This window comes from Oncorhynchus tshawytscha, linkage group LG04 (assembly GCF_018296145.1).
Source record: "Oncorhynchus tshawytscha isolate Ot180627B linkage group LG04, Otsh_v2.0, whole genome shotgun sequence".
In the NCBI taxonomy this organism is placed as follows: Eukaryota; Metazoa; Chordata; class Actinopteri; order Salmoniformes; family Salmonidae; genus Oncorhynchus; species Oncorhynchus tshawytscha.
This window is the reverse complement of record NC_056432.1, coordinates 8,213,698-8,229,623: the sequence shown is the minus strand read 5'-3', so window position 1 is coordinate 8,229,623 and position 15,926 is coordinate 8,213,698. Positions and strand designations below refer to the sequence as shown.

Sequence of the window (15,926 nt, the reverse complement as noted above, 5' to 3'; positions counted from 1 at the left end):
ACGTGGCGCCTCTGGCAGCTCCGGACAGGACGTGGCGACTCTGGCAGCTCCGGACAGGAGGTGGCGACTCTGGCAGCTCCGGACAGGAGGTGGCGACTCTGGCAGCTACGGACAGGAGGTGGCGACTCTGGCAGCTACGGACAGGTGGTGGCGACTCTGGCAGCTACGGACAGGAGGTGGCGACTCTGGCAGCTACGGACAGGAGGTGGCGACTCTGGCAGCTACGGACAGGAGGTGGCGACTCTGGCAGCTACGGACAGGAGGCGGCGACTCTGGCAGCTACGGACAGGAGGGTGACACAGAAGACCTGGTTCTGGGAACAGGCACAGGACTCACCAGGCTGGGGAGACATACAGGCGGCCTCTTCCTTGGCCGAGGCCCAGGATACACAGGGGGTGGGCTCAGGTCTCCAACCTGACTCTGCCACACTCCCTGTGTGCCCCCCATTTTGTTTTTTGGGACTGCCCCTCGGGATTTCTCGCCAGCCGTGTTCCCTCGCTGGTTCCCTTCTCCTGCTGCCTCCGCTCTCCTGGCTGCCTCCACCTGTTCCCATGGGAGGTGATCCCTTCCAGCCAGGATCTGGGCAAGAACTACCTAAGTATGGTTCCCAATCAGAGACAACAATAGACAGCTGTCCCTGATTGAGAACCATACCCGGCCAAAAACAAAGAAATACAAAAACATAGAAAAAGGAACATAGAATGCCCACCCTAGTCACACCCTGGCCTAACCAAAATGGAGAATAAAAGCCTCTCTATGGCCAGGGCGTGACAATTGGTGATTTTAACGTTTCAACATTCTCTTATACATCAATTGTTCTAGGATTTTTAAAAAACATGGTAGTACAGATTTTTGGGCGATTTCTAAAAGATCTTGGATTCCCAGATTTATAGAGGGGTATAACTTTGGCAATTTTAAAATCTTTAGGAACACTACCAGTTTGCAAAGATTTGGTTTGGTAAACGTTAGAGGGTCAGTGAATGAGGAAGACACCACAGGCACCAATCTCATCATGACCTGCTGCTAATACTGTATCTTTAAGTTACTAATTACTTCCATTACATCATCACCTCCATTACGTCAACACCTCCATTACGTCAACATCTCCATTACATCATCACCTCCATTACGTCAACACCTCCATTACATCATCACCTCCATTACATCAACACCTCCATTACATCAACACCTCCATTACATCATCACCTCCATTACATCATCACCTCCATTACATCATCATCTCCATTACATCATCACCTCCATTACATCATCACCTCCATCACATCATCACCTCCATTACATCCATTACATCATCATCTCCATTACACCATCACTTCCATTACACCATCACCTCCATTACATCATCACCTCCATTACATCCATTACATCATCACCTCCATTATAGCATCACCTCCATTACATCATCACCTCCATTACATCCATTACATCATCACCTCCATTACACCATCACCTCCATTACATCATCACCTCCATTACATCCATTACATCATCACCTCCATTACAGCATCACCTCCATTACAGCATCACCTCCATTACATCATCACCTCCATTACATCCATTACATCATCACCTCCATTACAGCATCACCTCCATTATAGCATCACCTCCATTACATCATCACCTCCATTACATCATCACCTCCATTACACCATCACCTCCATTACATCATCACCTCCATTACATCATCACCTCCATTACACCATCACCTCCATTACATCATCACCTCCATTACATCATCACCTCCATTACACCATCACCTCCATTACATCATCACCTCCATTACATCCATTACCTCATCACCTCCATTACATCATCACCTCCATTACATCATCACCTCCATTACAGCATCACCTCCATTACATCATCACCTCCATTACATCATCACCTCCATTACATCATCACCTCCATTACAGCATCACCTCCATTACATCATCACCTCCATTACATCATCACCTCCATTACATCATCACCTCCATTACATCAGGAGGATCAAACTGAAGCAAAGGGAAATGCCCCTTAATGTAATTCAAGGGATTTCCATCTGTTTTCTAAATGTTCTGTATACTCTAGATCAAAATAAATGTAGTGACATAAACATGGCAGATTATGAATTATGTGTACAGATCCTTATTGTTGAACTTCAAGTGTTTATGAAGGACCTGATGTTTGAATAGCTGTCTGTGATTAAAGGAATAGTTCACTCATGTAATACAACACATCACAGCCATATTATTTGCTCTATACTTTTTTTGTGGATTGTATTAACAGTGGACTAAATGAAGGAAATACTAAAAAATAATGAACTCTCCCTTTAAGGCTGCGATTAAACCCAAAAGAGTTTGCTGTTTCCCACTGTGCTTTGCTTCTGCATGAGTCACCGTACTGCATCAGATTTGCAACCATTTCATTGTTATCATAGACCAGACAGGTATTTGTGTCATGTTTGGCTTTATTTTGCCAAACAGTCTCGAGAAATCCATCATTCGCCTCTTTTTAAACACAGCCCATCTGTTGCAATGTTCAAAGCTGTTATGATCTCTAGATAAACTTCTATGCACTGTGTTTTGGTCTGTCATTTACAACACATAAGGCTCTCAGAGCGGTCTTGAAAGCACAGTGGGGCTTCCAGTTGATACCCATTACTGACAAATCGCTGTATGTACTTTGTACACATGGGGAAAAGACCACAATGGCCCACTTTGGCTCTGCAATTTGGCTCTGCAATCGGTGGCAACAGTGTGATTTAGGCTGGGCTGGTGGCATCGCCCACTGGCTGCAGAGTAGAGGATCCATTATTCTGCAACCTGTGGCAAATCAAGATTGACAGACTACACGAGCAGTCTCCTTAAGGGCTTGTTATGCCTTGCCATTTATGGAGAAAAAAATTGTATCAAACTCCGCAAATCCGCCTGTCTCTTGATTTTCATAAATGTCTTAATGTAGTCTTTCTGCTCCCCTCTCTCTCTCTCTCTCTCTCTCTCTCTGCTCCCCTCTCCCCTTCTCTTTCTCTCTCTCTCTCTCTCTGCTCCCCTCTCCCTCTCTCTCTCTCTCTCTCTCTGCTCCCCTCTCCCCTTCTCTCTCTCTCTCTCTCTCTCTCTCTCTCTCTCTCTGCTCCCCTCTCCCCCTCTCTCTCTCTCTCTCTCTCTCTGCTCCCCTCTCCCCTTCTCTTTCTCTCTCTCTCTCTCTCTCTCTCTGCTCCCCTCTCCCCTTCTCTTTCTCTCTCTCTCTCTCTGCTCCCTCTCCCCTTCTCTTTCTCTCTCTCTCTCTCTCTCTCTCTCTCTTTCTGCTCCCCTCTCCCCTTCTCTTTCTCTCTCTCTCTGCTCCCCCCTCTCTCTCTCTATCTCTCTCTCTCTCTCTGCTCCCCTCCCCTCCCCCTCTCTCTCTATCTCCCTTTCTCTCTATCTCTCCCTCTCTCTTTCTCTCTCTGCTCCCCTCTCCCCTTCTCTTTCTCTCTCTCTCTCTTGCAGGACACAGAGATCGTGAACACGGCCATCCTAACAGGCAGGCGTGTTGCAGTCCCGGTGAAGGTGGTCACAGTGGAGTGGGACGGTACTGTGAGGGAAGTGGACGATACGGTCGGCTGTACGTCCACTGACGAGGACGTGGTCAAGGTACGGTCAAGAACACTTCCCACGGTCTGTCACATCATTGCCCGCCTAACCAACACAATAAACAGAACACAGAACTATATTGTTACTTGGATAGTCTTCAACTCCACAATGTACAGACGATAGATTGTACCTTTAGCCTCAGTCACGCAATTGATTCGGTATCTTTTTCCGGTTTGCGAAGCGAACATTAATACATTGGCTAAGTTGTTTGCATAAACCTTTCCTGTCAAAACACAGATGTCTATGCACTAATGTCTGCTAATGCAAGGACACATGGAGCAGAAATACAATCCTACAAAAGAAACTGAGGAAATTAAGGTTGCTCTCAACAAATAGCTCTCAGCTGCTCTCAGTTGCTAAACAGAGTTTGTCGCTAATTCGTTCTACATTTCCATAATTAGGCAGTTATTATGTGGAAGCAGTATTCAGTGTTTGTTGAATTAGATAAAGAGAGTTGTAAAGTCAAGACGTAATACAGTCTGTTTTTTTGGTAAAGGTGCTAGTACTATTTCTCTTGATTATGCACAGTTTAGCACGTTGAATTACACTATTTGTCGCCAGCGTTCGAAACAGACAAAGTGCCATCTAAAAGATGGACTCCTATTGGCTTGGCTCTCGGCCAAGGGCCAAAACAAAAACATTACTCTGACACATTCAATATCAAGGCAATTTCCTATAACATGGAGCAAGGTGTTGTTTAAATATAATCAATACGCTGGAACCGTGGAACCATGGAACAGTGGAACCATGGAACAGTGGAACCATGGAACCGTGGAACCATGGAACCATGGGACCATGGAACCGTGGAACCATGGAACAGTGGAACCATGGAACCGTGGAATCATGGAACCGTGGAACCATGGAACCATTGAACCGTGGAACCATGGAACAGTGGAACCATGGAACAGTGGAACCGCGGAACCATGTAACCGCGGGAGCTCATTCCATAGCAGTAATACAAACGACGACCAGAGAAAGTGTTATTAACGCCAGGGGCAACTGTTTCAGGCCCTGTCTGTTTCAAATCAGAACGCTCCAGAGTTATGTTATGTTATATCGTCAACACTTTGGCAGGAAGTGGATCAGAAGCAGACAAGCGGCTTTGTTGTCACTCTCTAGTGACTGGGAAGGTCCACATGTAAAATCTCCAGCTTGCTCTGTTGACAGCCTAATCTGACAGGAATTCCCTTCAGGTTAAGCACACCTTTAACCTAGATATGACAATAGCTCCCAGAAGCCTTTTCCAGGTAGGCAGACAGTAAGAAAGTTATTTTGACAGTGTTGTTTGGAAGTCAGATCATCTCACAACTGTGAAAATGAGTGGAAGCCAGGGCTTTCCCCTATGAGCCTATATAAACTATGTCAATCTGCACAAGGCTAGTGTACCTCTGAAACCTGTGTATGGAGCCGACCTGGCCTGGGATCAAATAGTATTTGTTTTCTCATGAATACTTTATCTGCACTTGCTTGACCAAGCCTGGTGGTGCAACGTTCAATAGAATAGTCCCAAACATTCAAACCCCGCTCATTGGACAGTGCAGGCAGGCTCAATCAAAGGCCGAAACCAGGTCTGGTGGGGAATCTAGAGGAGTGGGACCGACTGTCTCCCAGACCTGTGTATCACCAAAATAAAGGCCTAGATTCAATCAGATCAAGTATTAACTGTAGATAGCCGACACCCACATAGCTGGTGATTTGGTGGTGTTGGAGATGTAACTGCGTTAGAGCTGTCAAATTGCTGAGCTGCTGCTTGTGTGGTCATTGTCACAAAGCTACACCCCGTCCCACTTGCATTAGAAGTTCAAGAACGAGAAGGTCTAGGCTATATAAAAAATAATGACACTTAAATTGAAAATCATTCAAAACAGAAATTCATTTCTATTAGCCTAATCATGGTGTAGATTACAATACAATACATTACAATGCAATACAATATAATACAATACAATACAATACAATACAATACATTACAATACAATACAATACAATACACAAGGCTGCATGGGATGTTTTGTCAAACGGCAGGAAGCGTTTGCTGATTGGACAGCTCCAATGCAGTTACACCTCACACATCGCCTAAATAAAAGCAATGAAACTGCTATTGCAGTTGTTGGTTATCATGTGTTAAGGCAGACCCGATTGAATTTAGCCCCAAAGCACCAAGTGATTAGCATCTACCTGATTCACGTAGCTTTTTTCAGTTAACACTGTTTGTGATAGGGACTTCTGAATGGCAAAGATGAACCTCTAGCATCACTTGAAAATTAAAAAAAAAAAATGTTGCAATGGTCTTATCGTCACTCCATTAGACATGTCCCTTTATCCTGTGTATCTCCTCCTTGATGACAGCCCCCCATTAGGAAGAGGGAATTGATATGTGAGTCTCGTGTGCATTCTGTGTAGTTGTGTTATTAGTGATGCTATACGTGATGTCCTGATGTTGACACAGCAGTATGTGTAGGTCAGGTTCCAGCAGGGTACAGGAGGGGACAAGAGGAGATGGGAGGAGACAGGAGTGGACAGGATGGGGCAGTGGGAGACAGGAGGAGACAGGAGGGGAGAGGAGGGGACAGGAGGAGACAAAAGGAGACAGGAGGGGACAGGAGAGGACAGACGGATACAGAAGGAGATGGGAGGGGAGAGGAGGGGAGAGGACAAGAGGAGACAGGAGGGGAGGGGACAGAAGGGGACAGGAAGGGACAGTAAGTTAGAGGAGGGGAGAAGAGGGTAGAGGGGGGGAGAGGAGAGGAGGGGACTTGAGGATACAGAAGGAGATGGCAGAGGAGAAGAGGGGACAGGAGGGGACAGAAGGATACAGAAGGAGATGGGAGGGGACAGGAGAGGACAGGAGAGGATAGGAGGAAGCAGGAGGGGACAGGAGGAAACAGGAGGGGAGAGGAGAGGAGAGGAGGAAACAGGAGGGGACAGGAGGGGAGAGGAAGGGAGAGGAGAGGAGAGGAGGAAACAGGAGGGGAGAGGAGAGGAGAGGAGGAAACAGGAGGGGAGAGGACGGGAGAGGAGAGGAGAGGAGGAAACAGAAGGGGAGAGGAAGGGACAGCAAGTTAGAGGAGGGGAGAAGAGGGGAGAGGAGAGGAGAGGGGAGGAGAGGACAGCAAGTTAGAGGAGGGGAGAAGAGGGGAGTGGGGGAGGGGGGAGAGGAGAGGGGGGGACAGCAAGTTAGAGGAGGGGAGGAGAGGGGAGAAGAGGGGAGAGGAGAGGACAGCAAGTTAGAGGAGGGGAGAAGAGGGGAGAGGGGGAGGGGAGAGGAGGGGACAGGAGGATACAGAAGGAGACGGGAGAGGAGAGGAGGGGACAGCAAGTTAGAGGAGGGGAGAAGAGGGGAGAGGGGAGAGGAGGGGACAGGAGGATACAGAAGGAGACGGGAGAGGAGAGGAGTGGACAGGAGGAGACAGGAAGAGACAGGAGGAGACAGTAGTACTTGGGCTCATTACCCACATTACCTAGCATTGCCACCACACACAAAGAGAGAAGTGCTGATGTTGCATGATAATGCAAATATACGTGTTGATGGCTTAATATAGCAAATCCATTTGTCAGTGGCGAAAATCACACAGGCTTAGCATTGAAATCTCCGTTTCAACAGTGCCACATTAACTGGCCACTGCAATAGGGTTAGTGCCATAATTGGCTCGTGTGAAGATTCCTCCCTGTAATGTCGGCGGTAATTGAATTTGACAAAGAAGAAGACAGAAAAGGAAGGGTGGTGTTGAAGGGGGAAGAGGTGGGGGAGTGTTAGAGACACAAAGGGGGAAGGGGGAAGAGGTGGGAAAGGGGGGAAGAGGTGGGCTAGAGACACAAAACAAAAAGGATTGAAATTGATATTTTTCTTCCCTTCCTCCCGTGTCATTTAATAAAGAAGGCGCTGAGTTTGACACGTCTCTGGGTTGCCATCTGATTGAGAGTGTCCTTGTGCGGGGGTGTGCGTGTGTGTGGGGGGGGTTGCTGAGATAGGACAGGAGGTAAGGGCATGGAGGGAAAGTGAGAAGGATAAGGAGATGGGAAATAAGGGTTCTAGGGGTACAGGTGCAGCAGACAGGGCGCATGTGGCCATCAGCTAGTGGCCCATGCAGCTCCGTACAGTCCGAACCTGATGAGGACAGGATGACCTTACTTCACTGTAACTCAATCAAAACTTAGACGGATTAGAAAGTTACCAGAACCCAGGTGGCTGGCTGGGGCACAAAGTAAATGAATGGTTAAGTGGATTAGAGACAGATGCGGTACCTGCCCCTTTCTGGCCCACTTGGGTTTAGCTCCTAATAGGCTTATAAATAGAGAAGGCTTGGTCTGCTTCCTGGTTCTGCTTCCTGGGTCTGCTTCCTGGGTCTGCTTCCTGGTTCTGCTTCCTGGGTCTGCTTCCTGGTTCTGCTTCCTGGGTCTGCTTCCTGGGTCTGCTTCCTGGGTCTGCTTCCTCCCCAGTCCTGATACGGTCATTCACACGCCAACATCACAAACAGTGTGTGAAGGCTTAAGGTTACGAACCATCATCGTTTCTGGTTTTTGTTTACGCTGTCCAGTATTTTCCTACCTATTTCTGTCCATAACGTTCAAGGATAGTCTGGGCAAAAAGAGGCTAAACCATCAAAACTGTAAAACGTCTATTCAAATGAAATGTTCTGAAAAGTGGATTTATCCGATGAAAATATAAATAGTCTCATAACACTGATATCTTCATGACACCAACATTGTCTAATGCCACAGGCGATTCTCTAGCCAATGAGAATAGAGAGAATTGTGTCATCACAAATGTAGAATGAGATAGCTGCTAGGTTACAGTAAGAGAGCAACACCCTGTGATGAAGTATGACATTGCAGTTTTCTATGCCACCTTTATAATGTGTCATGTCAGCCACTGTCCTATCCATCTCCCTCTCCCTCCCTCCCTCCCTCCCTCCCTCCCTCCCTCCCTCCCTCCCTCCCTCCCTCCCCTCCCTCCCCCCTCCCTCCCCCTCCCTCCCTCCCTCCCTCCCTCCCTCCCTCCCTCCCTCCCTCCCTCCCTCCCTTTATCTCACTCTCTCTCTCCCTCCCTCCATCTCCCTCTCTCTCCCTCCTTCTCCATCCCTTCCTCTCCCTCCCTCCCTCTCCCTCCATCTCTCTCTCTCTATCTCCCTCTCTCCCCCCCTCCCTCCCTCCCTCCCTCCCTCCCTCCCTCCCTCCCTCCCTCCCTCCCTCCCTCCCTCCCTCCCTCCCTCCCTCCCTCCCTCCCTCCCTCCCTCCCTCCCTCCCTCCCTCCCTCCCTCCCTCCCTCTCCCTCCATCTCTCTCTCTCCCTCCATCTCTCTCTCTCTATCTCCCTCTCCCTCCCTCCCTCCCTCCCTCCCTCCCTCCCTCCCTCCCTCCCCCTCCCTCCCTCCCTCCCTCCCTCCCTCCCTCCCTATCTCGCGCTCTCTCTCTCGCTCTCTCTCAATTCAATTCAATTCAAGGGGCTTTATTGGCATGGGAAACATATGTTAACATTGCCAAAGCAAGTGAAGTACTGTAGATAATAAACAGAAGTGAAATAAATCAAATCAAATCAAATTTATTTATATAGCCCTTCGTACATCAGCTGATATCTCAAAGTGCTGTACAGAAACCCAGCCTAAAACCCCAAACAGCAAGCAATGCAGGTGTAGAAGCACGGTGGCTAGGAAAAACTCCCTAGAAAGGCCAAAACCTAGGAAGAAACCTAGAGAGGAACCAGGCTATGTGGGGTGGCCAGTCCTCTTCTGGCTGTGCCGGGTGGAGATTATAACAGAACATGGCCAAGATGTTCAAATGTTCATAAATGACCAGCATGGTCGAATAATAATAAGGCAGAACAGTTGAAACTGGAGCAGCAGCACAGTCAGGTGGAAGTTGAAACTGGAGCAGCAGCATGGCCAGGTGGACTGGGGACAGCAAGGAGTCATCATGTCAGGTAGTCCTGTGGCATGGTCCTAGGGCTCAGGTCAGTTGAAACTGGAACAGCAGCATGGCCAGGTGGACTGGGGACAGCAAGGAGTCATCATGTCAGGTAGTCCTGTGGCATGGTCCTAGGGCTCAGGTCCTCCGAGAGAGAGAAAGAAAGAGAGAAGGAGAGAATTAGAGAACGCACACTTAGATTCACACAGGACACCGAATAGGACAGGAGAAGTACTCCAGATATAACAAACTGACACCAGCCCCCCGACACATAAACTACTGCAGCATAAATACTGGAGGCTGAGACAGGAGGGGTCAGGAGACACTGTTGCCCCATCCGAGGACACCCCCGGACAGGGCCAAACAGGAAGGATATAACCCCACCCACTTTGCCAAAGCACAGCCCCCACACCACTAGAGGGATATCTTCAACCACCAACTTACCATCCTGAGACAAGGCTGAGTATAGCCCACAAAGATCTCCGCCACGGCACAACCCAAGGGGGGCGCCAACCCGGACAGGATGACCACAACAGTGAATCAACCCACTCAGGTGACGCACCCCCTCCAGGGACGGCATGAGAGAGCCCCAGTAAGCCAGTGACTCAGCCCCTGTAATAGGGTTAGAGGCAGAGAATCCCAGTGGAAAGAGGGGAACCGGCCAGGCAGAGACAGCAAGGGCGGTTCGTTGCTCCAGAGCCTTTCCGTTCACCTTCCCACTCCTGGGGCAGACTACACTCAATCATATGACCCACTGAAGAGATGAGTCTTCAGTAAAGACTTAAAGGTTGAGACCGAGTTTGCGTCTCTGACATGGGTAGGCAGACCGTTCCATAAAAATGGAGCTCTATAGGAGAAAGCCCTGCCTCCAGCTGTTTGCTTAGAAATTCTAGGGACAATTAGGAGGCCTGTGTCTTGTGACCGTAGCGTACGTGTAGGTATGTACGGCAGGACCAAATCAGAGAGATAGGTAGGAGCAAGCCCATGTAATGCTTTGTAGGTTAGCAGTAAAACCTTGAAATCAGCCCTTGTTTTGACAGGAAGCCAGTGTAGAGAGGCTAGCACTGGAGTAATATGATACATTTTTTGGTTCTAGTCAGGATTCTAGCAGCCGTATTTAGCACTAACTGAAGTTTATTTAGTGCTTTATCCGGGTAGCCGGAAAATAGAGCATTGCAGTAGTCTAACCTAGAAGTGACAAAAGCATGGATTAATTTTTCTGCATCATTTTTGGACAGAAAGTTTCTGATTTTTGCAATGTTACGTAGATGGAAAAAAGCTGTCCTCGAAATGGTCTTGATATGTTCTTCAAAAGAGAGATCAGGGTCCAGAGTAACGCCGAGGTCCTTCACAGTTTTATTTGAGACGACTGTACAACCATTAAGATTAATTGTCAGATTCAACAGAAGATCTAATAAGCAATAAAAAATTAACAGTAAACATTACACACAGAAATTCCAAAAGAATAAAGACATTTCAAATGTCATATTATGTCTATATACAGTGCTGTAACTCTTTCTCTCTTCCCCTCTCTCTCTCTGTCTCTCTCTGTCTCTCTCTGTCTCTCTCTGTCTGTCTCTCTCTGTCTCTCTCTCTCTCTCTCTCTCTGTCTGTCTCTCTGTCTGTCTCTCTCTCTCTCTCTCTCTCTCTGTCTCTCTCTCTCTCTCTCTCTCTCTCTGTCTCTCTCTCTCTCTGTCTCTCTCTCTCTCTCTCTGTCTCTCTCTCTCTCTCTCTCTTTATCGGTGTCTTTATCTGTCTCGCGTTCTCTTTCCCTTCCCGCTCAGGTAACATGTAACGTTAAAGAGATAATAAAGAGTTATTTGTTTGTCCTTGACTGGGAGAATAATTTATGAATTGGAATGACTTTGAAAGCCAATGACAGGAGAGAGGGTGAGATTGTCATGCAAAAGTTGATGCCCCAAATGCTGTAACCCCTGTAAATGTTACGGCCTTGAATCAATAACTAATTAGTCCTTCATTATTTTGCAGTCCTAACACATGCTCTTAAAAGGGTTAAGTAGTGCCTTTGATTGTGATCCCTGGCTGTATACCCACCCTATGCGGAAATCCCTGCTCAATTTTGACGTGCCACAAGGTCTCGGGCCTGACCGTAATTCACAGAGCGGTCGAAAAAAAGGGTAATTTTCTAACTCTGAATGACTCCCGACCGGGAGCTTCCCTGTCACCCCTGTTCGCCGGGGATGGAACTTGTCCCCCATGGCCCCCTGGCCCGATGTGCTCCCTCTCCCGTCCCATCCCCACCGGGAGCCATTACGTCGCTTTGCATATGCATTAGCGCATCATCAGTCGCACACAATGAGCCATAGACTGCCGGCACTAATGTCCCTCAGAGCCGTCTCTCACTCTGGAGTCAGTAACAGTAATAGTAGGTTTCACTCAAGGCCTTGCCTGGCCTCGGGCTATGGGCTCTGAGAAGAGCTCGGCACAAGGCAGAAAACCCAATTAGTCTTAATTACATTATAATATAATATTTATATATTGTATTAGACGTGTTTAACGAGAGACGCCAACTTTTTGCAGACGTTTCTTTATATCTGAAAGGTATTGCCGGCAACGAAGCCTGTACTTTTATTTACTACAACCGACCTAGTCAAGATCGCAGTAAAATGTTTCAGAGTCCCGCCAGCTACTCAGTATAAATGTCCCCTATTGTCTTACCAGCTCCTCAGTATAAATGTCCCTTATTGTCTTACCAGCTCCTCAGTATAAATGTCCCTTATTGTCTTACCAGCTCCTGTTCTTCTCTGACATTTAAACTTGTCCTTGTCATTATGAAAAAGTATAAACAAAACCTCACTCTGGTTTAAACAGTCTGGTCTAAACAGTCTGGATGTAGCAGTCTGGTCTAAACAGTCTGATCTAAACAGTCTGGAGGCAGCAGTCTGGTCTAAACAGTCTGGATGTAGCAGTCTGGTCTAAACAGTCTGGTCTAAACAGTCTGGAGGCAGCAGTCTGGTCTAAACAGTCTGGAGCCAGCAGTCTGGTCTAAACAGTCTGGTCTGAACAGTCTGAATGTAACAGTCTGGTCTAAACAGTCTGGTCTAAACAGTCTGGTCTAAACAGTCTGGTCTAAACAGTCTGGTCTAAACAGTCTGGTCTAAACAGTCTGGTCTAAACAGTCTGGATGCAGTAGTCTGGTCTAAACAGTCTGGATGTAACAGTCTGGTCTAAACAGTCTAGTCTAAACAGTCTGGAGGTAGCAGTCTGGTCTAAACAGTCTGGTCTAAACAGTCTGGTCTAAACAGTCTGGAGGTAGCAGTCTGGTCTAAACAGTCTGGTCTAAACAGTCTGGAGGCACCAGTCTGGTCTAAACAGTCTGGTCTAAACAGTCTGGAGGCAGCAGTCTGGTCTAAACAGTCTGGATGCAGCAGTCTGGTCTAAACAGTCTGGTCTAAACAGTCTGGTCTAAACAGTCTGGTCTAAACAGTCTGGAGGCAGCAGTCTGGTCTAAACAGTCTGGATGCAGCAGTCTGGTCTAAACAGTCTGGTCTAAACAGTCTGGTCTAAACAGTCTGGAGGCAGCAGTCTGGTCTAAACAGTCTGGAGGCAGCAGTCTGGTCTAAACAGTCTGGAGGTAGCAGTCTGGTCTAAACAGTCTGGATGTTGCAGTCTGGTCTAAACAGTCTGGTCTAAACAGTCTGGAGGCAGCAGTCTGGTCTAAACAGTGTGGTCTAAACAGTCTTGATGCAGCAGTCTGGTCTAAACAGTCTGGTCTAAACAGTCTGGTCTAAACAGTCTGGAGGCAGCAGTCTGGTCTAAACAGTCTGGAGGTAGCAGTCTGGTCTAAACAGTCTGGATGTAGCAGTCTGGTCTAAACAGTCTGGATGTAGCAGTCTGGTCTAAACAGTCTGGATGTAGCAGTCTGGTCTAAACAGTCTGGTCTAAACAGTCTGGAGGCAGCAGTCTGGTCTAAACAGTCTGGTCTAAACAGTCTGGTCTAAACAGTCTGGTCTAAACAGTTTAGGTGTAGCAGTCTGGTCTAAACAGACTGGATGTAGCAGTCTGGTCTAAACAGTCTGGTCTAAACAGTCTGGATGTAGCAGTCTGGTCTAAACAGTCTGGATGTAGCAGTCTGGTCTAAACAGTTTGGTCTAAACAGTCTGGATGTAGCAGTCTGGTCTAAACAGTCTGGTCTAAACAGTCTGGAGGCAGCAGTCTGGTCTAAACAGTCTGGTCTAAACAGTCTGGAGGCAGCAGTCTGGTCTAAACAGTCTGGTCTAAACAGTCTGGTCTAAACAGTCTGGATGTAGCAGTCTGGTCTAAACAGTCTGGTCTAAACAGTCTGGTCTAAACAGTCTGGTCTAAACAGTCTGGATGTAACAGTCTGGTCTAAACAGTCTGGTCTAAACAGTCTGGATGTAACAGTCTGGTCTAAACAGTCTGGATGTAACAGTCTGGTCTAAACAGTCTGGTCTAAACAGTCTGGAGGTAACAGTCTGGTCTAAACAGTCTGGAGGTAGCAGTCTGGTCTAAACAGTCTGGTCTAAACAGTCTGGAGGCACCAGTCTGGTCTAAACAGTCTGGTCTAAACAGTCTGGAGGCAGCAGTCTGGTCTAAACAGTCTGGATGCAGCAGTCTGGTCTAAATAGTCTGGTCTAAACAGTCTGGTCTAAACAGTCTGGATGTAGCAGTCTGGTCTAAACAGTCTGGTCTAAACAGTCTGGTCTAAACAGTCTGGTCTAAACAGTCTGGAGGTAGCAGTCTGGTCTAAACAGTCTGGAGGCAGCAGTCTGGTCTAAACAGTCTGGAGGTAACAGTCTGGTCTAAACAGTCTGGTCTAAACAGTCTGGTCTAAACAGTCTGGAGGTAGCAGTCTGGTCTAAACAGTCTGGATGTAACAGTCTGGTCTAAACAGTCTGGTCTAAACAGTCTAGTCTAAACAGTCTGGTCTAAACAGTCTGGATGTAACAGTCTGGTCTAAACAGTCTGGTCTAAACAGTCTGGTCTAAACAGTCTGGTCTAAACAACAACTATAACAACCTGCTCTATTTTTTGCACAGAAAAAAAACAACAGTTTAAAAATGTATTTAGGACATGTAAATCTAGCAAGCCAGGCAACTAAAAGCATCTTTCTAGACAATGTTTTGGTTTGTTGCTTGCTTGTTAGCTAATTTAGCTATCTATCTAGCTGGCTAGACAGTTCATATAATTACCAGAACATATCTGACAACATTTTGAGTTTAACTGTAGACAACGTTTCATTCACTGTAACAGGAAAATTATCACATTAAGATAATTATTTACAAATTATTTACAAAGTATGACAAGCTACTAACTTACTGTTTGTGAATCTGACGAGATGAAGGAAGTGCATTGCATTTTGTCCTATCAGACGAGTTTAGAACTTGATCGATGCTGCTTGCTGTGACAGGTTACCATGAAAATGGTGGCAGCAACAAGGTCAGAGTTGAACGTCTCTTGCTCAGTTGCCGCCTAATAAATAGGTATATAAAAAGGGGAATGCCGACAAGAAAGAGGTAGGATGGGGCTGTTTCGAAAGGGGATCATATAAACATCGTCCAATTTTTTTTATAGGGCAACGTACCGTCGTGAATCCTATGAGACAGAATTATTGATGTGACCTGTACTGCTGCTATCATCATATTTACAGGGTCGAGGGGGGGTGGTAGTCCGGGTTCAAAGCACTGATATCCAAAAATCAACAACATCAATCCAACATTGATGGAGTTAAAAAGTTGCATTAAAACATTTAGTTAAAAGGGACAATTATATATACACACGTTAATACTTGAAGAATAAAATAACTTGGAAATGTGTCATTCCCCAACTACATCCCTCCGCTTGTTTACCAAAACAGCTGTAGGAAAATCTGCTTTGTTAATGTTTGAACTGCAGATTTCGTTGGGAAAAAAAAATAAAGAGATGGTTTGTCAATACGACAGATGTCATTCCAGCCGAGCAGGTTTCCAGCGCTGCCGTCAGTTACTGAGAATAGGATTGATCCCGTATTGTCAAGAGGACATGTTGAATCACGTCAATGATCACTTTTGTAAGATTTGTTCCCATTATTGAAGATGTTATTAATCTCAGGAATGCCAAGAGCTTAGTGTCAGTGTTCCTAATGTTTAATAAAGCTGCTGATCCACAGTGTGGTTGGTTGGTTGTATATAACATAATTGAGGTTACACTCACATGGACTCTGACAGGCTTTACATGCTACCCTCCTTATAGTAGTACAAACATTATGGTGCTGCTCCAGTGCTGCTCCTGTTTCAACGGTTCTGCCTGCGGCTACAGAACCCTGACCTGTTCACTGTGATTACTATTATTTGACCATGCTGGTCATTTATAAACATTTGAACATCTTGGCCATGTTCTGTTATAATCTCCACCCGGCACAGCCAGGAGA

General features: G+C 46.7%; 1 protein-coding gene across 1 annotated transcript in view; it reads left to right on the top strand.

The window, feature by feature from the left end:
* Positions 1 to 15,926, top strand: part of si:dkey-215k6.1 (transmembrane protein 132C) — a 465,782-nt gene that overhangs the window by 413,327 nt on the left and 36,529 nt on the right. The window contains exon 5 of the mRNA XM_042320275.1: positions 3,489 to 3,632. Coding sequence (XP_042176209.1) covers positions 3,489 to 3,632 — 144 coding nt within the window. The remainder of the gene's footprint in view (positions 1 to 3,488; positions 3,633 to 15,926) is intronic.